At 37.7% G+C, this 25,608-nt stretch overlaps 1 protein-coding gene across 2 annotated transcripts in view; it reads right to left on the bottom strand.

Moving 5' to 3' along the window:
- Positions 1-2,793: 2,793 nt before the first annotated feature.
- The window catches only part of TOPAZ1 (testis and ovary specific TOPAZ 1), a 91,059-nt gene continuing 68,244 nt past the window's right edge, over positions 2,794-25,608 (bottom strand). For both annotated transcript variants that reach the window (XM_050778374.1, XM_050778376.1), the window contains exons 16-20: positions 25,362-25,527; positions 13,995-14,159; positions 11,893-12,096; positions 6,450-6,633; positions 2,794-3,101 (exon numbers count right to left, since the gene is read on the bottom strand). In XM_050778374.1, the coding sequence (XP_050634331.1) occupies positions 2,882-3,101; positions 6,450-6,633; positions 11,893-12,096; positions 13,995-14,159; positions 25,362-25,527 (939 nt within the window). In that variant the 3' untranslated portion in view covers positions 2,794-2,881. The remainder of the gene's footprint in view (positions 3,102-6,449; positions 6,634-11,892; positions 12,097-13,994; positions 14,160-25,361; positions 25,528-25,608) is intronic.

Genomic DNA, 25,608 nt, shown 5'->3' with positions numbered 1-25,608 from the left:
TTTAATGCTCTCATTAAGTTTCTATCTTCCAGATTACAATGATTCCACCTACAGATGATTATGTAATCCCAATACCAGCCTGCAACAGCAACTTCCACTTATATGGGGCCTCTTGATGGAATCTGGTGTCTCCTGTCCCCAAAACAAGTTTTTCATAACCCTTCATGACAGAGAGCAAGAAAGGGAAAAACGTGACATCCCCTCAATGCTCCCTTTCAGCAGGAAGTAGCCAGACAGACCTGACACCCTTCTTCACTGTGCCATTTTCCCTTTCTTGAAGCCATAATAGGCAGCAGGTACACAGGGTCATGGGGGAATAGAAAGGGTCAAAGATTTGACCAAAATATCTGCCAGGGGGAAAATGAGAAGAGCAAAGATTACCTGGTGGCCATCAAGCAGACCATCTGCAGGCAAAACTCCTTACCTGAGGAATTTAGAAGTAATTAGACTTCCCCAATATCAAAACCTGGCATCTGATACCAGGCTTCTTTCCCCAAATTTGTAAGTAACTAGAATTTCTACACATTTCCAAATGCATGCATGTCAAAACTCATTGTGCAACCCTTGCTAACATCAAGGCACCAAAATGTCTACAAATATAATCATTTATCATTACCTACATGGCTAATATGGTCCAAATTACCCTTAAGCTCCTGCTCAAAGGTCTGGAAATACTCCTAAGGAAAACTCCACTGTGGCGAGCTCAGTCCTCTCTTGCTGAAGTGCCCTGCTGCATCCTTCTGCAGCATTCTATCTATCTAATGAAACTTCCTTTTCAAACCTGTACTGTTGCCAGTATTCTTCTTACTGCTCGAGAGCCAACACTTTTTCTTGTCAGGGCTTTGACACCTCACACCCAGCAATGATTAACGCTCCTTTCCCTTTTCTATCTTTTGGCACTGTTGACAGGTAAAAATGCCTCTATTTGTTCCAGCAATAAGGTCTTAACTTGTCATCAGAAACCAGTCCAGACACTTGTAAACCATTCCATCCAATGCCATTTTTCCTAAAAGCTTAATTTATCATCCTTTCCCTCCTACAACTTCATCCTAACACATCTTTGCCACCAGCAAAGGTCACATACTTCTCAGAGGTCACATACTTCTCTAATTTCTTTCTTAGAGTTTCAGTTATCATTTGTAGAAATGACTAATCTACTAATTGCCCACTTTCTATTCTCCCCTTGTTTTCAAAGGTGCCTCAAAGTGATCTCCAAACCTAATTCATTTCCTAGGTGCTCCACTGAAGTAATGGCAGGTTATAGTCACCCAGTTCCTTCATACTAAAGAACTGGGTATCTATCCAAGCACTTTGGGAGGCCAAGGGGAGGATCACAAGGTCAGGAGATCAAGACCTTCCTGGCTAACACAGTGAAACCCCATCTCTACTAAAAATACGAAAAATTAGCCGGGCGTGGTGTCGGGCGCCTGTAGTCCCAGCTACTTGGGAGGCTGAAGCAGGAGAATGGCGTGAACCTGGGAGGTGGAGCTTGCAGTGAGCAGAGATCGCACCACTGCACTCCAGCCTGAGCGACAGAGCAAGACTCCATCTCAAAAAAAAAAAAAAAAAAAAAAAAAAAAGAACCAGGTATCTTTCTTGACGTCACCTGCGTCACTTCCCCATATCTCATTTGTGATAGTATTCGTTCTACATTTCATCCATAGTAATCAGGCATTTTGACAAGAGCTAGGATTTAACCTCCCTAGTCTTGTGATGTTACAGACTTATTCCAATGATGCTGCTATTTACCATATTTTGTGAACTCCCTTAAGAAATACTTTCGGTCCAGCTGGGCACGGTGGCCGGTGCCTGTAATCCCAGCACTTTGGGAGGCCAAGGTGGGCAGATAGCTTGAGTCCAGAAGTTTGAGACCAGCCTGGGCAACATAGCAAAACCCCATTTCAAAACAAAAACAAAAAACAAAAATTATCCGGGCATGGCAGTGCATACCTGTAGTCTCAGCTACATGGGAGGCTGAGATGGGAGGATCACTTGAGCCCAGGAGGTTGAGGCTGCAATGACCCATGATCATGCCACTGCACTCCAGCCTGGGCACAGAGTAAGACCCTTTCTCAGGAAAAAAAAAAAAAATACTTTCAGTCCCCTTAGTTACAACTTATTACTCACCTTATTCATACTTTTTAAAATCTAAACAATTTTAAATTATGGTTTAAAGTATCAAAGATGAGGACTACCACCTTGGAGAATGTGATATAGATTCTGAATATGACTTCAGAAGAGTTTTAACTTCCTAAATTGGTTTGGAAGGAAGAATCCTTGTTTAGATAATTAAGTTTTGGGTATATTTGTGTCTTATCTAGTGTAATGCACATAAATTTTCAAAACTCATCTAGTATTCTAAGATACATGAAAGGAAAACCATTCTGAGGGTAATTTAAACTTTTTTGGTGTAATTCAGAAAGTATTCTGAATTTTTGTGTTCATTTTCAATATTATATTATTCTTGATTACAGACGTAGTATAGCTTTAGAGACTGGACTGAGTACACACTAAACCTATTTCATAACCCTAAATGTTTTTCTGAAAATTCCAGTTACCTGCTTGTATATTTTCCCTGTTATGTCTCCCTCTTATTAAATGCTGCACAGTATTCAGTTTTGGATTTCAGAATAAATTGGGATTTAATATGCTTAGTTTCTTTTAAAGTCAAAAAGTAATCTGAAAAGTCACTTTTCTGTGTGAATAAACTTACTGAAAATTACGTATCAATAAAAATTTTCAGGGCTTTAAAACTATTAACTTGCTGTAAGCCAACAAAGTCAAAGAGCTGAATATGGTGAAAACTGTCTATTTTTATTGCCTTTATTTTCAACAATGATTACTTGAACTAAAAAAAAAAAAAAAGAGCAGACTTTATTAACTAATGGTTACTGAAAAGCCAAACCTTTCCAGCCCACTTCATATTCTCTTTTAACCATTTCAGGGCAGAACAATGTTCCAAACTATAAACCTGTTCTTTATTAACATTGACAGTCATGTGTTTAACAAAAAGCTTTGGATCTGATATACGAGCAGCCATAATTAACCTTTCTACTGCAGCTTGATAATCATCATTGCTCCGAGACTGGTTGTCTTCACACCTATAAAATGAACACCTCATAAAGTCAGAAACTCTTAAAAAAGATAAGCTATATAGTTTCTTCAAAAGATAGTAATTTACATTTACTGGTACTAAGCTATGATCGTCTTTTCACCATATTCTTCTAAAAGTGGCTTTCAAACTTTTTTGATCATGACCCACAGTAAGAAAGGCATTTTGGTCAGGCGTAGTGGTATAAGCTCAGCGATTTGGAGGCTCAGGTTGGGGGGATCGCTTGAGGCCAGGAGCTCAAGATCAGCCTGAGCAACACAGTGAGACCTTCGTCTCTACAAAAAATTTTAAAACTAGCTGGGTATGATGACGTGCACCTGTAGTCCCAGTTGCTCAGGAGGCTGAGGTGGGAGGATGGCTTGAGCCCAGGAAGTTGAGGTTGCAGTGAGCTATGATTGCACTACTGCACTCTAGCCTGAGTGATAGGGCAAGACTCTGTCCAAAAAAAAGACATATTATGGCCCAGTATATACCTTCATATATAAAAAGTAAATTTCACAAAACAAGACTTACCCTGATGACAAAAACCCTGATTTTAAAAATAATGCTGGTTGTAACACCCTAAATTGATTTCACCACACAAATAGTCTGCAACCCAGTTTGAAAAATACTGATCTAGAACACAGCTAATTACCTGTATCTTTTCATGAGAATGCATAAAATACTAAATGTAATCCAGTTTAGAATTAATGTTCACATGTTAGTTTTACTTTGATATTGACTATTTTTAGTTATAAGGAAATACTTAATATGTAGCTAATGTCTGGTAGCAAATTGTATAGCTATAGGGGCTTTATTATATTTCTGGTTATTTTCTTCAATCCTGATTTAGGGTGCTTCCTTAAGTGCTAGAATTAATTTTTCTAATAATTTTTCTACCAGCTCCATCTGCAATCAATTGCCACTGCATTGACTTGCATAAAATTCCCACCTTATGTCAGTTTTTCCTCTGGGGTAGGGAATGGGAACTATTTAAAATAGAGATGTGGCTGTTACATAAAGCATCACTTTTTTCTTTGTGTTCACTGCTTCCTACTCTTGGTATCTACGGGGCCCAGCAGCAAGTTCTGAGTAGGAGCCTATCTGCATTAACATCACGGTGTGGTCCAGAGTGACAAGAGTGAGGAATTGCACTTGAAACAGGAACTAGTGGTCACAGAGAGGAAAGACTGGTCAGGTGCCTTCTAGTACATTCTAGCTTAGAAAGAGGTGCCCGGGAATCTGGTAGGTGGTGCACATGCCAACCATGTGCAGTTTAAAAAAGTCTAAAGATGAATACAATTCTCTCTCATAGAGAGAGGTAAATGTAACAAGGCAGGGCTTAGCATGATAATGACAATAGAGAAAATATATTGGCTTGGACAAAATCAAAGATTTAGGTATGCCACTAGTTATGCACTATGGTTACAAATACCTTCCAAATTCAAGAAATAAATAAAGAAGTCACATGTGTGTGGGGAATAGAAAGCTATGAGAAAACCATGACCTCATTAGGATCATGGGGCGCCTAGATGCCTTATCCACCATACTGCACAGTGGTAAATAAGGAAGCACTCTGGAAAAAAAAAAAAAAAAAAAAAAACTATAAGAAAAAAGGTGACTTTTAGTGGGTTTTTTTGAAAGTGGAACTAAAATAATTTACTTCCTAATTCTCCTCCCCTTAAGTGTCGGCTGGACCAAAAGACTCACCTACAACAAAGGAGAGCAGAAGTGACAGTATGTAACTTTGGATACTAGGTTGTTGGATGACAACTCTCCATGGATCTCTTGAGTTTGTGAAGTTTTACAAGAGTCACTGCCTACCCTTTGTTCTAAATTACCAGGATTATATAGTGAACAACCTTGAAAGATAAAGATAAGTTTTCCTCCTGGAGCAAAGGGCAGGTTTGCTCATAGTCTTAGATGATGGAGATAGTACCTCCCTGCAAAGCAAAGGGCAGGTATGCTTATTACTCATAAAAGATTTGGGTTTCCTAAGCTGGGCACTCCTCTCCTGTTACAGAACTCATGGCATATGTAGGTATCCATGTGGGCCCATCTATGGGACTTAGGAGCAAGAGGAAATGATGCAAATATGTAGATAATCATGCTGTTTGCCATACCACAAATAATAAATTCCTGTCTCCAACACAGGAGTCTTGTCTCTTATGCTACCATCTATGAAACTGTGGCAGGTTAGCTTATAGCTTGCAAATAGGATAAAATCTCAGACTCTTCACAGTTCTTGCTTGATATAGGTCACAAAAGACTCTGCAGTTTCCTCCTTGCTTTTTCTTTCTTGGATCACTCATTCTGGGAGAAATTAGCGGTCAGTCATGTCATGAAGACACTTAACCAAGCTATGGAGAGGCCCATGTGGTAAACTGAGGCTTCCACCCAATAGGTATTTGAGTGAGTCATCAAGGAAAAGGATCCTCTAGCTCCAATAAGCTATCATGTAGGTGACTAAAGTTTTTGACAACATCCTGACTCCAACTATGTGGAGAAACTCTGAGTCACACGAAAATCCCTGAGCCAGGACAATCCAGCTAAACCTCTCTGAAATTTCTGACCCACAGATACTAAGATACTATTTGCTGTTTTAAGCCATTAGGTCCAGGGATAATTTATTCCACAGCAATAGATAACTAATGTAATATTCAACCAGAGGATCTGGTTTGTCACACCTGTAAACTAAAGCAAAATTCTTGTCAAGAAGCTCTAAAACAGGATTCCCAAGAGATCGTTATATTCCAAGTTTCCTGGATAAGGCTGACAAGAAATCATATGGCATACTACCATTTAGGCACACCATCTACTGTATGCCTAAATTCTAGGATTCCAAACAAAATTACATGAAAGGGTGTCACTCTGGGACAGTACCTACTTTATAATATTTATGCATATATAGCATTATAAAATATAGAAACTAGGCTGATGGCTTTATTTTCAATGGTATTCCTGGCTGAACCTAATAAATGATCATGTATTTCCCTTTTAGACCCTAGTCCTTTGATCTTTTGAGTTGACTAGAGATTTTTATAGGTACTGATCTCTAAACACAAGAAAGGTTGGTACCTAAAGAGGATCCATCTCTTTGAATATTTAACTGTATCTTTGAAGTTGCTAAAGTGTTTACTGAATGCTACTAACTTGTTTGGTTTTAAGCCTCAAACAGGTCTAATCCTTTCTCAATTTAAATGATACTAGAGTTTGCAATATACACACAAAGTACACATATAAATATATACATAAATATATATGTATATATAAAAACACATAAAACATTTACATCCTAGGGTGGGAGTAGGGAGCCAAGATCTACATTCAGAACGCAGTTAAAGTTATGTCAACCAACCTTTTCAAAACTATCTGCAGTATCTGTGTAGAAGTTCCAGGACTCTGAATACTACTAGCATTAGATACCATGAAGATTTCAATAGCTAAGAGCATTTCAATCTCAGATAAATAAGATGGAATTAGAAGAAGTTTTCGGTATAAATTTCCTTCCAGTGGTGGGTAGCAACCCAAGGAAAGAGCACCTGAAAAATCAAATAATAGGTCAAACTTTACTAAAACCCAATAGGTAAAAACCTAGATTTCTGAAATACCTACAGGTGATAATTACTTACACAGAATACATCTTCACATTAGAAGTAGATTAACAAATTACACGATAGCTTACCCTAGTATATTTGACATTATTCTTTGTAAAGTGTTTTTGAAACATTAAATAAAAAGTGAGAAGGGCTGGGCTTGGTGATTCATGCCGGTAATCCTAGCATTCTGGGAGGCTGAGGCGGATGGATCTCTTGAGGTCAGTAGTTTGAGACCAGCCTGGCCAACATGGTGAAACCACATCCCTACTAAAATACAAAAATTAGTCAGGTGTGGTGGCGGGTGCCTGTAATCCCAGCAACTGGGGAGGCTGAGTCAGGAGAATCACTTGAACCTGGGAGGTAGAGGCTGCAGTGAGCCGAGACTGTGCCCTTGCACTCCAGCCTGGGCGACAGTGTGAGACTCCATCTCCAAAAAAAAAAAAAAAAAAAAAGTGAGAAACATTAAAACAAACAAACAAACAAAAAAACTCTGAAAAATGACTTTTGAGCCTTATTACGGCAAACAACATTTATTTCAAGCCATCGTAAACACAAGATAATTTCAGAATAACTATTTTTGAGCACAGTTATTTATAGTACCATTATAGTTTATGCAATATTTACTGTTGCTACTAAATGTCTGGCATTGTGCTAAGCACTAGGCATAAAATACATTTCCATCCTGTAGGTGATCTGTGTGTTGTAGCCACACTCACCATTTCATGTTTTTAAAACTTCACTTTTCAAGAGAAGAGATTTAACTTTTAAATTGTTTAGGTGCTTATTAGCAGTGATATATAGGGAAATACCTTTAAAACTTCTAGAACATCCAAATTATATATAGGCAATTTTATATTATTATATTTTACTGAAACCAATTTAAATCTGTATGTAAATTTTGCTTAAAATGTTTTGTTTTGTTAGAATAAGTTTCTTCAAGAAATCTTTCTAACGTGGGTAATGGCTAATCTTTGAAGACCTGCTATGTGCCAGGTACATGTGCTAATAAACACATGGGTTTTACCTCATTTTAATCTGACAATATGCTACCTTTGAAATTAGGTACTATTATTCCCATGTCATAGATGAGGGGCTTTTGGTAAGCATTCAGGCTCTCTAACCCTCCTTGGGGTGCCCACTTTCTGGTTCCAGATTTTGGATTCCTAATCACTAGATATTCCCACCTCCCTAGATCACTGCCAGGAGCAACAAACTGTTAACTCATTAACTTCACTAGTTTTTGGTAGGTATAATTTACATGCATTCTTATTTAACTTTTCTTGCCAGAATTAAAAAATAGAAAATAACAAATTAACTAGATTAACCAGAAATCTACTAATATGATTTTTTTTCACTCAAAATGAAACATGAGAAGAAAAATACTCACATTTGATTTGGGGGGAGGGGGAAGTAATGGAAAGACACACTAATAACATCTCTCTCCTGACTTCTCAGTTCTGAGAGAAAAGCAGTATTTTTAGGACAAGGGAGAACAAATCAGGAACATGAGGAAGGCAACTCTGTTGTCCCTAGACAATCTCCTCCTGATTAGTCTAGCACGAAAGCAAGGCAAAGCCATCAAGAAAGTAACAGACAACTTTGTCCAACAGGATGGACAAAATATTTGTAATTCATATATCTGACAAGGGATTTGTATCCAGAGTGTATATAAATGCATATGTACATGTGTATGTATGTATGAATACACTCTTACAATAAAAAAAGGGCAAAGGATTTAATAGACATTCTCAAAAGAAAATATATGAATGACCAATAACTGTATGAAAAGGTCCTCAACATCATTAGTTATTAGAGATATGAAAACCAAAACTGTAATGACATATTACTTAACACCCACTAGCAGGAAAGCTAAAATAAAAAACACAGTAACAAGTGTTGGTGAAGATATAAAGAAATGTTTAGGAAATCCCATACATGGCCGGTGGGAATATAAATATAAAATGGTGCAGCTTCTTCAGGAAACAGTTTGGCAGTTTGGCAAAAAGCTAAATATAGATTTACTGTGTGAGTCAGTAATTCTCCCAAGATAAATGAATGCATATATACACATAAAAACTTGTGTGAATATTCAAAGTAGCACTATTCACAATAGCCAAAAAGTGAAAACAACTCAAATGTCCATCAACCAATAAATAAACAAATTCCATTCTATAGAATATTGTTTAGCAATAAAAAGGAATAAAGTATTGATACATGCTACAACATTAAAATCTGAAAACACTAGGCTAAGAAGCCAGTCATGGCTGGGCACAGTGGCTCACACATGTAATCCCAGCACTTTGGGAGGCTGATGTGGATCACCTGAGGTTGGGAGTTCAAGACCAACCTGGCTAACATGGTGAAACTCCATCTCTACTAAAAATACAAAATTAGCTGGGCATGGTGGCACACATCTGTAATCCCAGCTACTCAGGAGGCTGAGGCAGGAGAATCACTTGAACCTGGGAGGCAGAGGTTGCAGTGAGCCGAGATTGCGCTGCTGCACTCCAGCCTAGGTGACAGAGTGAGACTCCGTCTTCAAAAAAAAAAAAAAAGTCAGTCACTAAAACTCATGTATTGAATGATTCCATTTATGTGATCTGTCTAGAATGGACAAATTCATGGAGACAGAGAAGAGACAACCAGGGAATGGACAATAAATGTTAATGTGTACAAGATTTCTTTTTCTGAAGGTGTTAAAGATGTTCTAAACTTAAACGGTGGTGATGACTGCATGATTCTGTGACTATACCAAAAATGAATGTATTATATACTTTAAGTGAATTAATTTCATGATATGTGAAATTATCTCCATAAAGTCATAAAAATATTAAAACAAAAAAGTTTTAACAAAGTCAAAACAAAGGCACTGGCACTAAGTCTTAACAGTGCCTTGAAGAAAGTCAGCCTTAAGTCCCAAATAAAGTACTACTAGACACAGTTATACACTACTGAAAGGCTCTTCTTGCAATGTTAAGCTATGTCTGAAGATAAATCCAAAAGGAGCTCCAATATAATTTAATGTCAACGTTGTTAGAAAATGAGATGTTTTGAAGACTGATCGGTGGCTATAAATTACTCATTTGGCTGTAAATGACTCATTTTTATTCATGGTTTTATAATTCAGTTACATTCTTTAAAAAACAAAAAGACTCTTTACCCTGTAACCTCACCTGCGTAAGTCTCAGAAGTTACACTGCATATGAAATAAGGAATACGTGTGATTAGATAAAAGGAAAAGTTCCAATAACAAAGATACTGTACTGTACACAGGCATTAATTGCTTTAACACACTGCTAGGCTGGGCGCGGTGGCTCACGCCTGTAATCCTAGCACTTTAGGGAGCTGAAGTAGGCGGATCACGAGGTCAGGAGATTGAGATCATCCTGGTGAACACAGTTAAACCCCTTCTCTACTAAAAATACAAAAAATTAGCCGGGTATGGTGGCAGGCGCCTGTAGTCCCAGCTACTTGGGAGGCTGAGGTGGGAGAATGGCGTGAACCCGGGAGGCGGAGCTTGCAGTGAGCCGAGATCGCGCCACTGCACTCCAGCCTGGGCGACAAAGCAAGACTCTGTCTCACAAAAACAAACAAACAAACAAAACAAAAAACAAATAAAACCGCACTGCTAAAAAAAATCATTAGAAGTAATTCTTACTAGGGCTGAATAGATTTGCGGGAATGAGGCGTGACTGCTAATGGACATGAGGTTTCTTTCTGGTGTGAATAAAATATTCTAAAGTTGATTATGGTGATGGTTACCCAATTCTCAGATACGGCAAAACCATTGACTTGTATACTTTAAATGGGTGAATTGTATGGCATTTGAATTATACTTCTGTAAAGTTGTTAAAATTTTTTAAAGTGATAAAGTTTAGATGCTTTAATATAAAATTTTATTTCCAACTAAAAAATAGAAATATTTATAAAAATCTCATTTAAATGTCTGAGCTTATACTTGTTCCTGTGGCATATAAACACCTTCTGATGGCATCTCCCCCAAGTTGCAGTTACATGAAAAATAAATTATTCCCATTAACTTCAATTCTAGAAACTAAAATCACATACACATACCTATATGTGCATGTGTATAGTTTCTAGAAGTCTGAAGGTAAATAGTATAAAGAGTTGAAACATAACTACACAATTGAAATCAGGTGTTATGAACAAACAATTCTATCTTTCCTCTAAATTTCTGATCACCCTTTTTAAGAAAACACAGCTTTCAAAACTTTTTTTGATTATAACCTACAAGAAACACATTTTATATAATGACCCAGTATACATTCGTGCATACATGCAACTGAAATGAAAATTTTATCAAATAATTAACCTCACTACCTGTAATGTACCCTAATATTTTCTTTCCCATTTTGTTGGGGGAAAAAAGTTACCACCTGCTACACTGATCACAGCTGGTCACCTGAAAAACACTTCCAGCTCAGGTAGTAGTGGCTAGGATATTTGACACATCTGGTACAGGGTGACACAGAGCAGGCACTCAAATATTTGTTATATACATGACAGTGGTAGAAATGGTAGTTGAAGACAAATTACTGCATGAAGGCAGAAAAAACAATTCTTTTCTAGATCTAGAACCTACATGGAATTATTTTCTAATTAAAATACCTGCGAGGTGGCTTGGACTAGAGAAAGCACTAGTATTCCAGGCTTATTTGTTAGAGAACAACAGCTGTAAGTAGATTAACAAAGTTCTATTACTAAAAGCCATGTGAAAAACACATACCATGTTGCATTGTTATGACAGCCTTTGTGTTTCTGATGTGACCTGCTATTGAATATTCTTAGTTATAACAATTAGGGATACAGCAGAGATAAATAAAAACATAGATATTCTTTAAACTTCATTCTACCCACTGTTTTATGCCTGTATTATTTATAAGATATGCCAAACTGGTTCTATCTTGTTATTTGTTCCCTTTGCTCGCCCTCTAGCGGACAAGCTACTGTGCAAGAAATAAAGATTGGAAATTGGAAAGACTGGAAATAAGGAAAGCAATTGCAAACAGAAGAGAAACAATAGGTTTCAAAAGAGAGCACAGATCTGTTGAGACCACTACATATGAATATGTATTACTGCTCTTTTAATACATATAAATATCTAATCTTAAATATTATAAATTGTGGGTTAGAGAATAAAATTATAAACCAATATATTAAAACATTTTAAATGTAACTTACTTTTGTAGTGGGCTCTGGCTTTGAGCCATAAACGACTCCTTCCTAAAGAAGTAATTAATCTTCTAAGAAAGGAAAAATCAATAGGGATGCTCTTTGAAATCATGAATTCCGCCACAGAGGATGACATACCAAGACTATTGCTTTCTATACAGGAACCTAGAAGCTTATTAAAAAGAAGGCTATATTGTGAGACTTCCACAGTTTCTGGAATAAAAAAAAAAATGACATAATAAAATTGATTTATCTTAGTGTCTCAAACCTCCGTCTCATATTCCTTTTTATTTCTCCTCCCCTTGACCCTTTCTTACCCATTATAGGAGTCACAGTCACTAAAATGCAATCATGTTATATATTCTCTTTATTTTTCTTCTCCTTTTTTGAGATAGGTCTCACTCTGTCGGCCAGGCTGGAGTGCAGTGGCACGATCTTGACTCACTGCAACCTTCACCTCCTGGGCTCAAGTCATCCTCCCACCTCAGCCTCCTGAGTAGCTTGGACTACACGTCCACCAGGCCTGGCTAATTTTTATATTTTTTGCAGAGACAGGGTTTCACCATGTTGCCCAGACTAGTTTCAAATTCCTGGGCTCATCTACAGCCATACCACCCTGAATGCGCCCATATCGTCTGATCTCAAATTCCTGGGCTCAAGTGAACTGCCTGCCTCGGCCTCCCAAAGTGCTGGGATTACAGGCATGGGCCACGGTGCCCAGCCTATCTTACATATTCTCTAAGTAAGAAACAAAAAAGCATTTGACAAAAGAAAAACCATTAACTTCCTTTGCAATAGAGAAGATAAAAAGAAGCTTGACAAAAATTTCAGATGATGCCTTAAGACCTCTGTATTTGATCCCCACGTGTGACTGTGTATCTGCAGTGTCTTGAATGATTTCTCAATTCTGTTTGTATTATATCTACAGTTCAGACCTTAGCCTTATATATCCCTCGACTAAAAATAAATCATCCTCTAATAAATATTTACTGCCAAATTTAAAACAATCCTTTAATGGGTTTTCTATTCCTTTAGTCATTCTTAGAAGAAAAAGAAGTCATCTTAGAGACTTCTCTTTTATTCCTTACATTCAGTCAGTTGGGTCTGTGAGCTAGACTGTAGTTCTTTACTGCTTTAGAATCTTTTAGTTATCCAGGCCTTATCAGCAAATTAATCTCTCTACTTTTAGTCTTTTCCTAAACACTACTGCCAGAAGAACTTTCCTGAAACACCAACTTAATTATATTACTCCCTAGACCCAAAATTCTAGTGGCCCCTTTTTATACACAGAGAATAAAACTCCTTTAGTCTGACATTTAGGGTCTTCCAAAATCTCGCACAACTATCTGGCTAATCTCCCTATTACTACTTTATTTCATTACCAACTAATTGTATATTAAAAGATTGCTAGATAGCAGTCATTGGGCCAGGAACACCAAGGTAAAGAAAATAGTACCATCTTGATTGAGCTCACTTTATATAAGGAGAAACAGATAAGAACACTAATTACAATACAGGAGCACAGTGGAATTAAGTGGGAAAATGAAAATTTATAGATAGTACGATGAAAGTACTGAGGGGAGGCCCTCAAGTTAACGTTTTCAACATCTTCTGCACCTATCACATAGCTCATTCTTGAACCAAAGCTTTTGCTCATGGACACCCAACATTCAAGAGTACTAACTACCATTGCCCACATTGGTGTTTCTTTGAACTTGGCATCTGTTTCATTTCCTCCATTTCTATCACGTTTACCTATGTTCCTAGGTAATGTAAACTAAGTTCTGTATTTATTCAGTGATAAGAGAAAAAGCTTGCTCGGGGCATTTAAACATATTGTCTGCTGATGACAGAAGTAGGGAAAAGGGAATGATAAAAATGCTTGTCTTAGGAGCTGCTGACAAACAACCCAAAGATAAGCATCTCAGATTTTTTAAAACCATCAGGAAAGCATATTCAATTTGCAAAGAACACATTTTACAGAAAACTACTTCATTAAAAAATATGCTGGAATATAAAACTCAATCAAAACAGGTGGATAACTGTTTCTTATTAACAGTTAAACACCAGATGGGCAAGACATAATTAAGATAGACTTTTAAAAAACATACCTTGGGAATTTTGAAAACCTGGTAGATTCTGCAAAACTTCAAATGTCTGTCTATAAAGGCTCTTGGCTAAGGTTTCATGTGCAATTGTACAGAGCAAATTATGTCGATTAAGCACATCCAGTCTATCACAAGGCCACAGAGGCGTATCGATTATCCATTCTGACTCTTCCAAAAAGAAAAAAATATGAATAATTTATACCATGAAAATGACACTTAACAGTATAATCACAACTAGTATTTCAAAATATCTTTTGGAGAAATAGGCAAAACTTAAAGAAGATAACCATGGCTCAAATTTATTAGAAATAACGTATATAGTGATGATCATCATCTGAAGAAGATGCAAGCGAATGGCCACTTTGTTAAACTTATTTTTAATTAATTCTTCATCTAAGTGTACTAGTCAATTACTAATTTTAAAGGTAATGTTTATTTTTTATACAAAAAAGTTCAGATTATCACAAATATTTGCTTTAACATAAAATATTATTTGTGTGGACAAATTTAACAATTTCACAATAAATAATTTAGTTTTTGGTATTACTGGGGAATAGTTTTTCTTTTCTTTTTTTTTTTTTTTTTTTTGAGATGGAGTCTCATTCTGTTGCCCAGGCTGGAGTGCAGTGGCGCAATCTTGGCTCACCGCAACCTCTGCCTCCCAGGTTCAAGCGATTCTCCTGCCTTAGCCTCCTGAGTAGCTGGGACTACAGGCGTGTGCCACCACATCCGGCTAATTTTTTGTATGTTTAGTAGAGTCGGGGTTTCACTGTGTTAGCCAGGATGGTCTCAATCTCCTGACCTCGTGATCTGCCTGCCTTGGCCTCCCAAAATGCTGGGATTACAGGTGTGAGCCACCTCGCTCAGCCAGTGAATAGCTTTTCTTCACAATTTCTATTTTAAAAACAATTTATATTATGAAATCATTGTTGTATACAGAAGAATATCTAATATACGTTATAAAAGCATAACAATAAAATTAACTCCCATGTACCCATCACACCCATCCTAGGACCCTCAAACCAACAGATCTCAGATCCTCTTTAAAAAAAGAGAATATGACCTATAATGCTGAAGTTCCTTAATTTCTGCCCTGATTTTCACATTGAGAAAAACAATGGGAGACTGTAGTACAGAACACTGAGGTACTAAGATGTTAGAAATGTCAATATTTTATCATTTACCGAATTTACTCAATCATTATACACATAGTGAAACATTACTCTATATAACATTCAAATCACATTTTGGTGCTCTTTTTCAAGTGGACTAAATGTAGAAGTAATCTTTTTCTTTTGTGGCTTTCCCAGCACAGCGAATGTAAAAGGTATTGAAGAAAAAGTTGATAATTCAAATACATCATGACAAAAGAAAGCTTTCAGTAGTATAAAGCTTTAAAAAGGAGCTTTTCAATTATTAGAGTCCACTTGATTGATTGACCTAACAGAGTTATACTATGTGTTAGGAATGTTCTAAGTGTTTTAAGAATATTAACTTACTTAGCCACTTTCATCAATTTGCTCCTACATTTGCTGAAATTTTAATATAGAGAGAAATGTAAATGAACTTAATATCTTCAAAGACTGTACGATCATCTGTTAAACACAATTCCCATTAAAAGTAAAACTGTTAGTTCACCATTCCTTATAAATTGAATTATGCTTTGAATAAGTTCAATTATTTTTTTATGTTAGATATATCCCATGTACAAAAAGTAGACTATGTAAGTCTTTTCTTATAAAAATTGCATCCATTTTTCTTTATTTAATACTTTATTTTTAAGTCTTTATATTTAAGGGAGGGTAATGGTCACATTTTTTGGAAAGTATATATGGTATTTTAGATTCATTTAAAAATTTTATCAAACTGTTTAGGTATACAAAAAAATCTGACCTGGCATGCTCTCTCCCCACATCATCTCCCTGTCTAGGTTTTTGGGTTTTTCTGTATTTTCTCTCTTTTTTTTTTTTTAACCTGTTCAGTGCTGCCAATCAACTGATGGTCTGTGAGGCGCAGCACAGGATCAGGCAGCAGGGTTCTTCCCCCCTTGCCTTGGTTCCTTTGCAGGACTGAGCCACCTGGCTGTGGGGGAAGGCATCAAGCTGTATCCCAACACGTGTAGGGTGATGGTCCCTGCTGGCACATCCAGGTTGTGGGCCGAGCTGTGCTGAGGAGAACAGACCTGGGCATGGAGGGGAACCGCTCCCCAAAGGTTTCCAGTTGCCTCTCCTCTTTCCACTTTTGTCAGCCAATCAGTTTGTGGTTTCTGTGCCACAAAGGCTTCAGGAAGTATTAACAAAAGAAAGAAAAAAAAATATATATATATATATATATCCGCCCACCTCAGCCTCCTTAAGTGTTGGGATTACAGGTGTGAGCCACCATGCCCACCCCTCAGTAGGTTTTAAGGAGCCCCCAGCCCTTCTTCTCCCCTTCTGGGCCTGACCAGCTATACTGCTTCATCACCCCTGGCCACAGGCCCCGCCAAGTACTACACAGGGATTCCCACCCAGGGGCCCTGCACCATGAAATAATGTGAAATACTGACTGTGAACCAAATACAATAAAACTTCTGTTTTTAAGAAGAAAAAAAAATCTGAGTAAGCTGATTATTCTATGTATCAAAGTTGACTGAAACCGGTAACTGAGAAGTCACTTGGAAATTAATAGCTTTAAATTTAATTCAGCTAGTTCACAATTCTACCAACATAAATACTTTTATGAATATTTTATGAGAACTCTTATGAGAATTAAATTCGCAAGAATAAGAAACAGTTTACTAGTGGACTTAATACTACTTTGACAACAGTAAAAGTTGTTATAGCATTCATCTTCATGTTTTTCTCTATTTCACATTTGGGAAATATTTTCTACTTGTCTAAAACCTCAGAATCAAAGGGAGAGCATATTTTCCATAATAGCCTGTTTTTCTCCACTTACCTTCCGACATATGCACGTTTAGTCATTATTCATGCAAGACTTTGAATACACACACTGGGAACATAAAACTATTAAATGAATTTCCAGGCTAGTCAGTGAGAATATCGAACAAATAATTATCCTTTACAATAGTGAATACTAAAATGGGGGAATATCTAAAGATACCTATTTTTCCCTTAAGGTATACATTTATTTTCATTTATTTTTTTGTGACCGAGTCTTGCTCTCCTGCCCAGGATGGAGTGCAGTGGCACAATCCCGGCTCACTGCAACCTCCGCCTCCCGGGTTTAAGTGATTCTTGTGCCTCAGGCTCCCGAGTAGCTGGGATTACCAGCGCCCACCACAACCCTAGGCTAATTTTTGTATTTTTCGTAGCAACAGGGTTTCACCATGTTGGCCAGGGTGGTCTCGAACTCCTGACCTCAAGTGATCTGCCTGCCTTAGCCTCCCAAAGTGCTGGGATTACAGGCATGAGCCACCGCGCCTGGCCAAGGTATACATTTAATATAATCCCAATCAAATTTCCTACAGAACTGTATTAAAACCCGATCCAGTAATTCTGAAATTCACTCAAAGAATAAACAAGAATAGCAAAGAATAAGTTAGAAGAGGAGTGAGAGTGGATAGACAAATGGAGACAAGTGGAGACAGGACAGACAAATATCACATATTCTAAGATTTTATTAAATTTTAAAAGAGCATCATGCTAGCATAGAAACACAGAGATGCTTGGCAGAAAGGTGCAGAAACAGACCCAACAGATTCAAGATTCTAATATATGATAAAAATGGCATTTCAAGTAAATGAGTAAAGGATGAAATGGGAGAACATTTGTGGGAAATAAATAAAATTAACTTCCCATCTCATACCAAAATTTAAGACTAACAACAAATGAAAAAATTGGAAGAACATACGGATGAATAACGTCGAGATGACTAAGGACAGCCTAAAAGCATGATACAAAAAAATTATTAAATATTTAAAAAGCAGCACTTTATATTAGGTAGAAAAAATGTCAGTAGGCAAAAGAAAACAAAAAATGCAAAAAAATCATAAAGTTAAAGAAAAATGAAAAGCTAGGAAAAATATTTGTAAATACCCAACAGATCAAGGACTAGTATCTTTAATATGTAAAACTACTGCAATGTAAAAGGGACATTATTATACAGTATGATATTTCCTAAGTGTGATATACACATCACTGATGGTACCTGAAAACTTTAGGTGTTACATTAGAATTTAATTTAGTTGTATATTTAAAAAATTATAAAGATCACATTAAATATGAAAATCACAGCAAATCTGTGATTTCACAAATATTTGGATGAGGCCAAGTTGCTTGACTTTTAAAAAATGTTTATTTTATTTATTTTTTTGAGACAGGTTCTCACTCTGTTGCCCAGGCTGGAGTGCAGTGGCACGATCACTGCTCAATGCAGACTCGACCTCTGGGGCTCAAGCAATGCTCCCACCTCAGCCTCCTGAGTAGCTGAGACTACAGGCGTGTGCTACCATGCCTGGCTAATTTTTTTTTTTTAATTTCATAGAGACAGGGTCTCACTACGTTGCCCAGGCTGGTCTTAAACTCCTGAGCTCAAGTGATCCAACCACCTTGGCCTCCCAAAGTGCTGGGATTACAGGTGTGAGTCACTGTGCCTGGCCTTAAATGTTTATTTTTAAAATATAAATGTTTACTATAAAAAACCCAAGCAAAACAGAAAAGCACAAAGAAGTATTTTAGAAATAATTAAAAATCCCATGACTGCAAATAACCAGGGTTCACATTTGGTGAAAATTATTTGAGAAAGAGGTGTTAATGACCTAAGTAGTAGGTCTTGATGAGTAGATATAAGTGGAACTGTGGTGTTCAATCAAAGACTGAAGATGGCCTGGTCTAACACAGCTTTGTGCTGGGGAGATCCATCCACTGATTGAAAATGAAGATGCTGGACATGGTGGCTCAAGCCTGTAATCCCAGCACTTTGGGAAGCCAAGGGGGGCGGATCACCTGAGGTCAGCAGTTCAAGACCAGCCTGATCAAATGGAGAACCCTGTCTCTATTAAAAAAAAAAAAAAAAAAATTAGCCGGACATGGTGGCACACACCTGTAATCCCAGCTACTTGGGAGGCTGAGGCAGGAGAATTGCTTGAACCTGGCAGAGGCTGCAGTGAGCTGAGATCACGCCATTGCTCTCCAGCCTGGGCGACAGAGCAAGACTCCATCTCAGAAAAAAAAAGAAAATGAAGACAACACGTTTTTTCTTAAATGATTTTTCTTAAATATTAACATTGTTTATATGCTTATATTAGTACTGTAGTCACTGGCACTGGTCCACATGTGTGAGCTAAACTTTATGCTAAATTTCATAGTATAAACACACACACACAAACACAAACCACACACACTCTTTCAAAACCTCCAACCATTTCCTCCTTGGAAGGTATGAAGATACATAAATGAAGAAAATCCATCCATCCACCCACCTACTCACCTCAACTAATATTTACTAAATATTTACTCTGTGCCAGATACCACCACAGGTAAAATACTCTAAATGTAATTAACTCTCAAAAACATAAAATGGTAGTGTTTATAGCAGTGGTTAACAAACGGGGGGAGAGACTTGAGGGAGTATGGTTTAGGAACACAGGTAAGGTATGAGAAAACGTCACTACGTGAGAGTGCTGTAGGGCAGTGGTCCTCAAAGTGAGGTCCCCAGATTGGCAGCATCAATAACATCTAAAGACCTGACAGACATGCAAATTTTTAGGACCCACCCCAGACTTAATGAATCAGAAAATCTGTGGGTGGGCCCAGCAATATGTGTTTTAACAAGCCCTCTAGAGAATTCTGATGATCAAGCTTGAGAACCCCTGTCTTAGATTTGCCAAACAAGCTCAGTACTACCATTTTGCTCAGGAGCTTGACTATCTTAGGTTTGGATCTGTTTGTGTAGTTTGTGCTTCTGATCTAGTTGCAATTTTATGAAGTCTATTTAGAGGAAAAACTAGGAAAACAATAGTACTGGTGTAGCAGTTAAAAACATGGACTTTGCAGTCAGACAGACCTGGATTGGAATTCCTGCTTTACACTTATTTGTTGTGTGATCGTCTCTGAACCTCACCGTCCTCATCTTGGGATACCATTACCTATGTTATGGGGTTAGCATTGATTAAATGAGATGACACAAGTAATACACTTAGCACAATGCTTGGTAGATAGTGAATACTCACATTATTATGAAACCAATAATGAAGAGAAATGCTAAATTCAGAAAATAGACCAAGAACATAAAGAGGCAATTCACAAAAAAATAAGCTCCAGATGGGGAAAAATTTTCTTTAATAAATTATTAAATGCAAAGTAAAGCTGTGAATATAACTTTTGCTCTATCAAACTAGCAGAGAGATAAGAAAAATAATACTAATTGTAGGCAAGGGTATTTCATAAGCTGCATCTTCATATACTATTAAGAAGGCTGTAATTACTACAGTCTAACTGAAGGTGTAGAGGACTTTTATAGTCTACTCACAGAGAAAAGACCTGGAATGGAATGTACTGAATAGCTAGATTAGGGTTTGTATAACCTGGAATGTACCAGTCTGCCTGTCTGATAACCAAAAAACATAGTATCAGGCACTAACATCTGGAACTGTTAAGTAACATCTGCACCTGTAATCCCTAAAAGGACATGTTTGTATAGAAGCTATATCTAAATGAAATAGCTCTCTAGGATTTTCTAATAAAGGGCCGGGCGGGGGCCAAGGGGGGAGCTTTTTTTTTTTTTTTTTTTTTTTTTTTTTTTTTTTTTTTTGAGACGGAGTCTCGCTCTGTCGCCCAGCCCAGGCTGGAGTGCAGTGGCGCGATCTCGGCTCACTGCAAGCTCCACCTCCCGGGTTCACGCCATTCTCCTGCCTCAGCCTCCCGAGTAGCTGGGACTACAGGCGCCCACAACCGCGCCCGGCTAATTTTTTGTATTTTTAGTAGAGACGGGGTTTCACCGTGGTCTCGATCTCCTGACCTTGTGATCCGCCCGCCTCGGCCTCCCAAAGTGCTGGGATTACAGGCGTGAGCCACCGCGCCCGGCCGCTTTCTTTTTTTTGAGACAGAGTCTCGCTTTGTCGCCCCAGGCTGGAGTGCAGTGGTGTGATCTTGGCTCACTGCAAGCTCCACCTCTCGGGTTCACACCATCCTCCTGCCTCAGCCTCCTGAGTGGCTGGGACTACAGGTGCCTGCCACAACGCCCGGCTAATTTTTTTTCGTATTTTTAGTAGAGGTGGGGTTTCACTGTGTTAGGCAGAATGGTCTTGATCTCCTGACCTCGTGATCTGCCCACCTCGGCCTCCCAAAGTGCTGGGATTACAGGTGTGAACCACTGCGCCCGGCCCCGGGGAGCTTTCTAATAAACCTGAAATAACATCTGCAAATCTGAATAGCAATAAGGGCAAATTTGTTGACATTTACCAAGAAGCTTTAAAATCCCTTTACCCTTTAACACAGCAATTCCATCAGAATTTATCCTAAGGAAAAGTAAGATTCAGCGGTGATGTTTAGCAGGAATTATTGTTTATAACTGAAATCTGAAAAACAAGCTAGTTCAGTAAAAGTGGATTCACGGATCAAAAGACAGATCTATCCATCTGTCTGTTTATAAGATAGAAAACCATGCAGCCCAGTAAGTGATGCTGTCGAAAAATTTTTCACTGAAAGGCCACTGCCTGAAAGAAAATGCATAAGGCCACTGCCTGAAAAAAAATGCAGAGTATAAAAGTGTCTGTATAACAGCATTAAAGTGGATAATAGCAATTTCTGGGTGACCAAATGATAAGGGATTTTTATTACTAGTTTTGCTTATCCAGGTTTTTATATTTATTCATATGTATTAATTATATTTATTAATATGTATTAATATGTATATAAAGGCAATAAGTTATTTCAAAATTCAAAGACAGTTTCTCAATAAATGGCATAACTTTTTTACAAAATTTGATTATAGAGAGCTAAGATACTTATTTTTCAGCCTCTGAACAAAGATTATAACATGATGGTCTTAAAACCATTTTATATTTTAATACTTTTTTATGTTGGTATTGGGATACGGCATGGTAGGAATCTGTTGCTCATTTGCAGGATAAAAAGCACTAGTATGAGAAAGAGTTTGAAATGTCAAAGTAAAATGCCAAAACAATAGATTTCTTCTCACCATCAAGTCTGCCACCCACCAAACAAAAAAAAATGTGTGAGATATTCTGCATTTCTCAAACTTGAGTAATGTATGTAACCCCATCTTTTGTAAATTCGGTAGGTAATAAAGGCATATTTTTAAAAAGGAAAAATGTATGTAAAATGTTAATCTGCTACTCTGTCCTCCAAGCACTCAATTTCTCCTCCCAGAGGCAGAGGCAGCCACTATTACTAGTTTCTTGTGCACCCTTCTACAAATATTTTAAGGGCATATAAGCAAATATGTATTTATCCATTGTATTATTATTTGTATTCAAATGGTAGCAACTGCTCTGTACCTTCCTTTTTTTTTTTTTTTTTTGCGCTTTGCAATAGATCTTGAAGATCATTCCAAATGAACACTTACAGATCTGCCTCATTCTTCTTTATCATATGGCTATAACACAGTTCAACTGGTATGAATGAGCATTTAAGCTACCTGGAATCCCTTGTTACCATTGTTGGTGTAACAAAATATTCCAGATAATTTAATATGCATACCTTTGTAAACAGGTATAAACGTGTGTGCAGTACAAATTCCTAGAAATGGAATTAGTAAATGAAAAAAAATGCGTTTTAAACTTTTGACATTTATTTTGTCAAAAAGCTCCTAAAGACAACCTCTGTGAATGTCTGTTTCTCTATACCCTCACAAAAACGTATCACCAAACTTCGATCTTTGATAGTCTAATGAGTTCAAAATGGTGTTTGTAATAGTAATGTATTTCTCATATTACAAGTGAGTATTAATCTCACTTATTATTAGTGAGACTGAGCCATTTGTATTCCCTTTCTTGGGAATGGCCTGTTCACTATAGAGCCCTTTTAAGAATTAAAAAATTCTAGAAACAACTGAGCACACTTCTGTGGGCTTTTCTTTTGTAGAAATAAAATTTTACTTAAGAAAATTACGTTAGTTGAAACTGTCACTGCAAAAAAAGAACACTGCTTATAATTGATAGAAGTTTAAAGTTAGTCTAAAAACGGAAACACTGAAATTTAAAACAAAATCTCCGAAAATCACTCCACATCCCTCCCACAAACTCTCCCAGTTTCTAGTTTGAGAAAGACTGGTTTTGCCACAAACTTTTAGACAGGAGGTTCCTTTCATAAGGTGACTCAAGTTCATTTTTATCAACTATTTTCCCCTTCCCATTTCTTGCCACATGGCTTCTTTCCTCACAGAGCTTGTGAGCTCTGGCTTATATTTCACTAATTTCTATTTTTGTATTTTGGTACTCTTCCCACTTAGGAAAACTCACTGACTATGTTTAAGTTGAAGAATACCTTTACAAACAAGCTTTTGAATGAAGCCTACTCACAACCTCTGTGTTAAACCCTCAGCACTGAATATATACAAGATATTTTATATATATATATTTCCCATATATGAATCACATGTATATGTGTGTATATATATATACGTGCTAGTGTTTGTGTGTTAGTATGTTTTAGAGTTCTCCATTTGCTTTATTGATTGATTCCATCTTCCCACCTAAACTCTTGAGATCCTTGAGGTTTCTTCATTCTTATCCCACTTTATCAAATAAAATCTACCTGATGGTCCAAATAGCAAGAGCTATCATTAGCTTCATTAGTATCATAACACTACTGTGCTCTTTTTAATTTTTCTCATACTAAACTAACCTTATTTGTTCCTGCTGGCTTAATTTCACTGTAATTTCTGCTTAGAAGAATTGCCTTACCAAGGAAAGTAAGCTCTACTCATCCTGGTTTGAAGTCATGTTTGCCCATACATATGAAGACAGAGTTTATGCATACCGCAATCAGGATTTCCATTTTACATAGCGGCTGAAGCCTGGGCTCTGAAGCTGGATTGTCTGGGTTTGAATTTGGCCTCCATTCCTTACTTGTTATGTCATTTTGGGCAAGTTGGTTAATATCTCTGACAACATTTTCTTATCAATAAAATGGGGGTTTTAATAGTTCCAAATTCAGGGTTCTATGAAGATTAATTGGGATAATTCAGGGAAAGCATTTAATATGGAGTCTAGGCCATAGCAAGAACTAGGTTTTGTTTTTTTTGGTTTTGTTTTGTTTTTTTGAGATGGAGTCTCATTCTGTCACCCAGGCTGGAATGCAATGGCGCGATCTCGGCTCACTGCAACCTCTGCCTTCTGGGTTCAAGCGATTCTCCTGCCTCAGCCTCCTGAGTAGTTGGGATTACAGGCTCCCACCACCATGCCCGGCTAATTTTTTTTTTTTTTTTTGAGACGGAGTCTCGCTCTGTCACCCAGGCTGGAGTGCAGTGGCCAGATCTCAGCTCACTGCAAGCTCCACCTCCCAGGTTTACGCCATTCTCCTGCCTCAGCCTCCCGAATAGCTGGGACTATAGGCGCCTGCCACCTCGCTCGGCTAGTTTTTTTGTATTTTTTAGTAGAGACGGGGTTTCACCATGTTAGCCAGGATGGTCTCGATCTCCTGACCTCGTGATCCGCCCATCTCGGACTCCCAAAGTGCTGGGATTACAGACTTGAGCCACCGTGCCCGGCCCGCCCGGCTAATTTTTGTACTTTTAGTAGAGATGGGGTTTCTCCATGTTGGTCAGTCTGGTCTCGAACTCCTGACCTCAGGTGATCCACCCACCTCGGCCTCCCAAAGTGCTGGGATTACAGGCGTGAGCCACCACACCCAGCCCAGCAAGAACTAGTGTTTTTGTTTTTTTGGGTTTTTTTTGACAGAGTCTCGCTCTGTCTCCAAGGCTGGAGTGCAATGCAGTGGTGTGATCTCAGCTCACTACAACCTTCATCTCCTGGGTTCAAGCAATTCTCCTGCCTCAGCCTCCTGAGTAGCTAGGATTACAGGCGTGCACCACCACACCCGGCTAATTTTTGTATTTTTAGTAGAGATGGGATTTTGCCATGTTGGCCAGGCTGGTCTTGAACTCCTGACCTGAGGTGATCCACCTGTCTTGGCCTCCCAAAGTGCTGGGATTACAGGCGTGAGCCACCTCGCCTGGCCAAGAACTAGTTTTTAAACAAACAAAGGCTCATGTAATTTATTCTTTAACACTAAGTTAACTTTCCCCTTTCAGTTTACATAACAACCTTTCCTACCCACATGTTCACTAGGGTTTAGACCAAACTATTAACCACAGTTCAATATCAACTTAAGGCAATTACATAGACAAAAAGGCATGACGAGTTTAACAAGTTATTTTATGCTTGCATATATCAGGACTTACCCCTCATTACCCAAAGGGCACCATCTAGGCTTCCACTTTTTAGAAAAATTTCTGCTGCAACATTCACAATTTGACATCTTGATGCTAACTTCTCAGGCCCTATAAGTCCTTTTAAACTTGCAAAGTGTATTTTTAATTCATATAGTTTATCTAAGACCTTCCTTCCCTAGAATAAAAATAAAGAACACTAATTGGGTATCAATCATTTACAGACATACAAAGTCATTGATAATTATTCACAAGCCAT

This window comes from Macaca thibetana, chromosome 2 (genome assembly GCF_024542745.1).
Source record: "Macaca thibetana thibetana isolate TM-01 chromosome 2, ASM2454274v1, whole genome shotgun sequence".
Lineage (NCBI taxonomy): Eukaryota > Metazoa > Chordata > Mammalia > Primates > Cercopithecidae > Macaca > Macaca thibetana.
The sequence above is the reverse complement of the archived record's forward strand: the minus strand, read 5'-3'. Positions and strand labels throughout refer to the sequence as shown.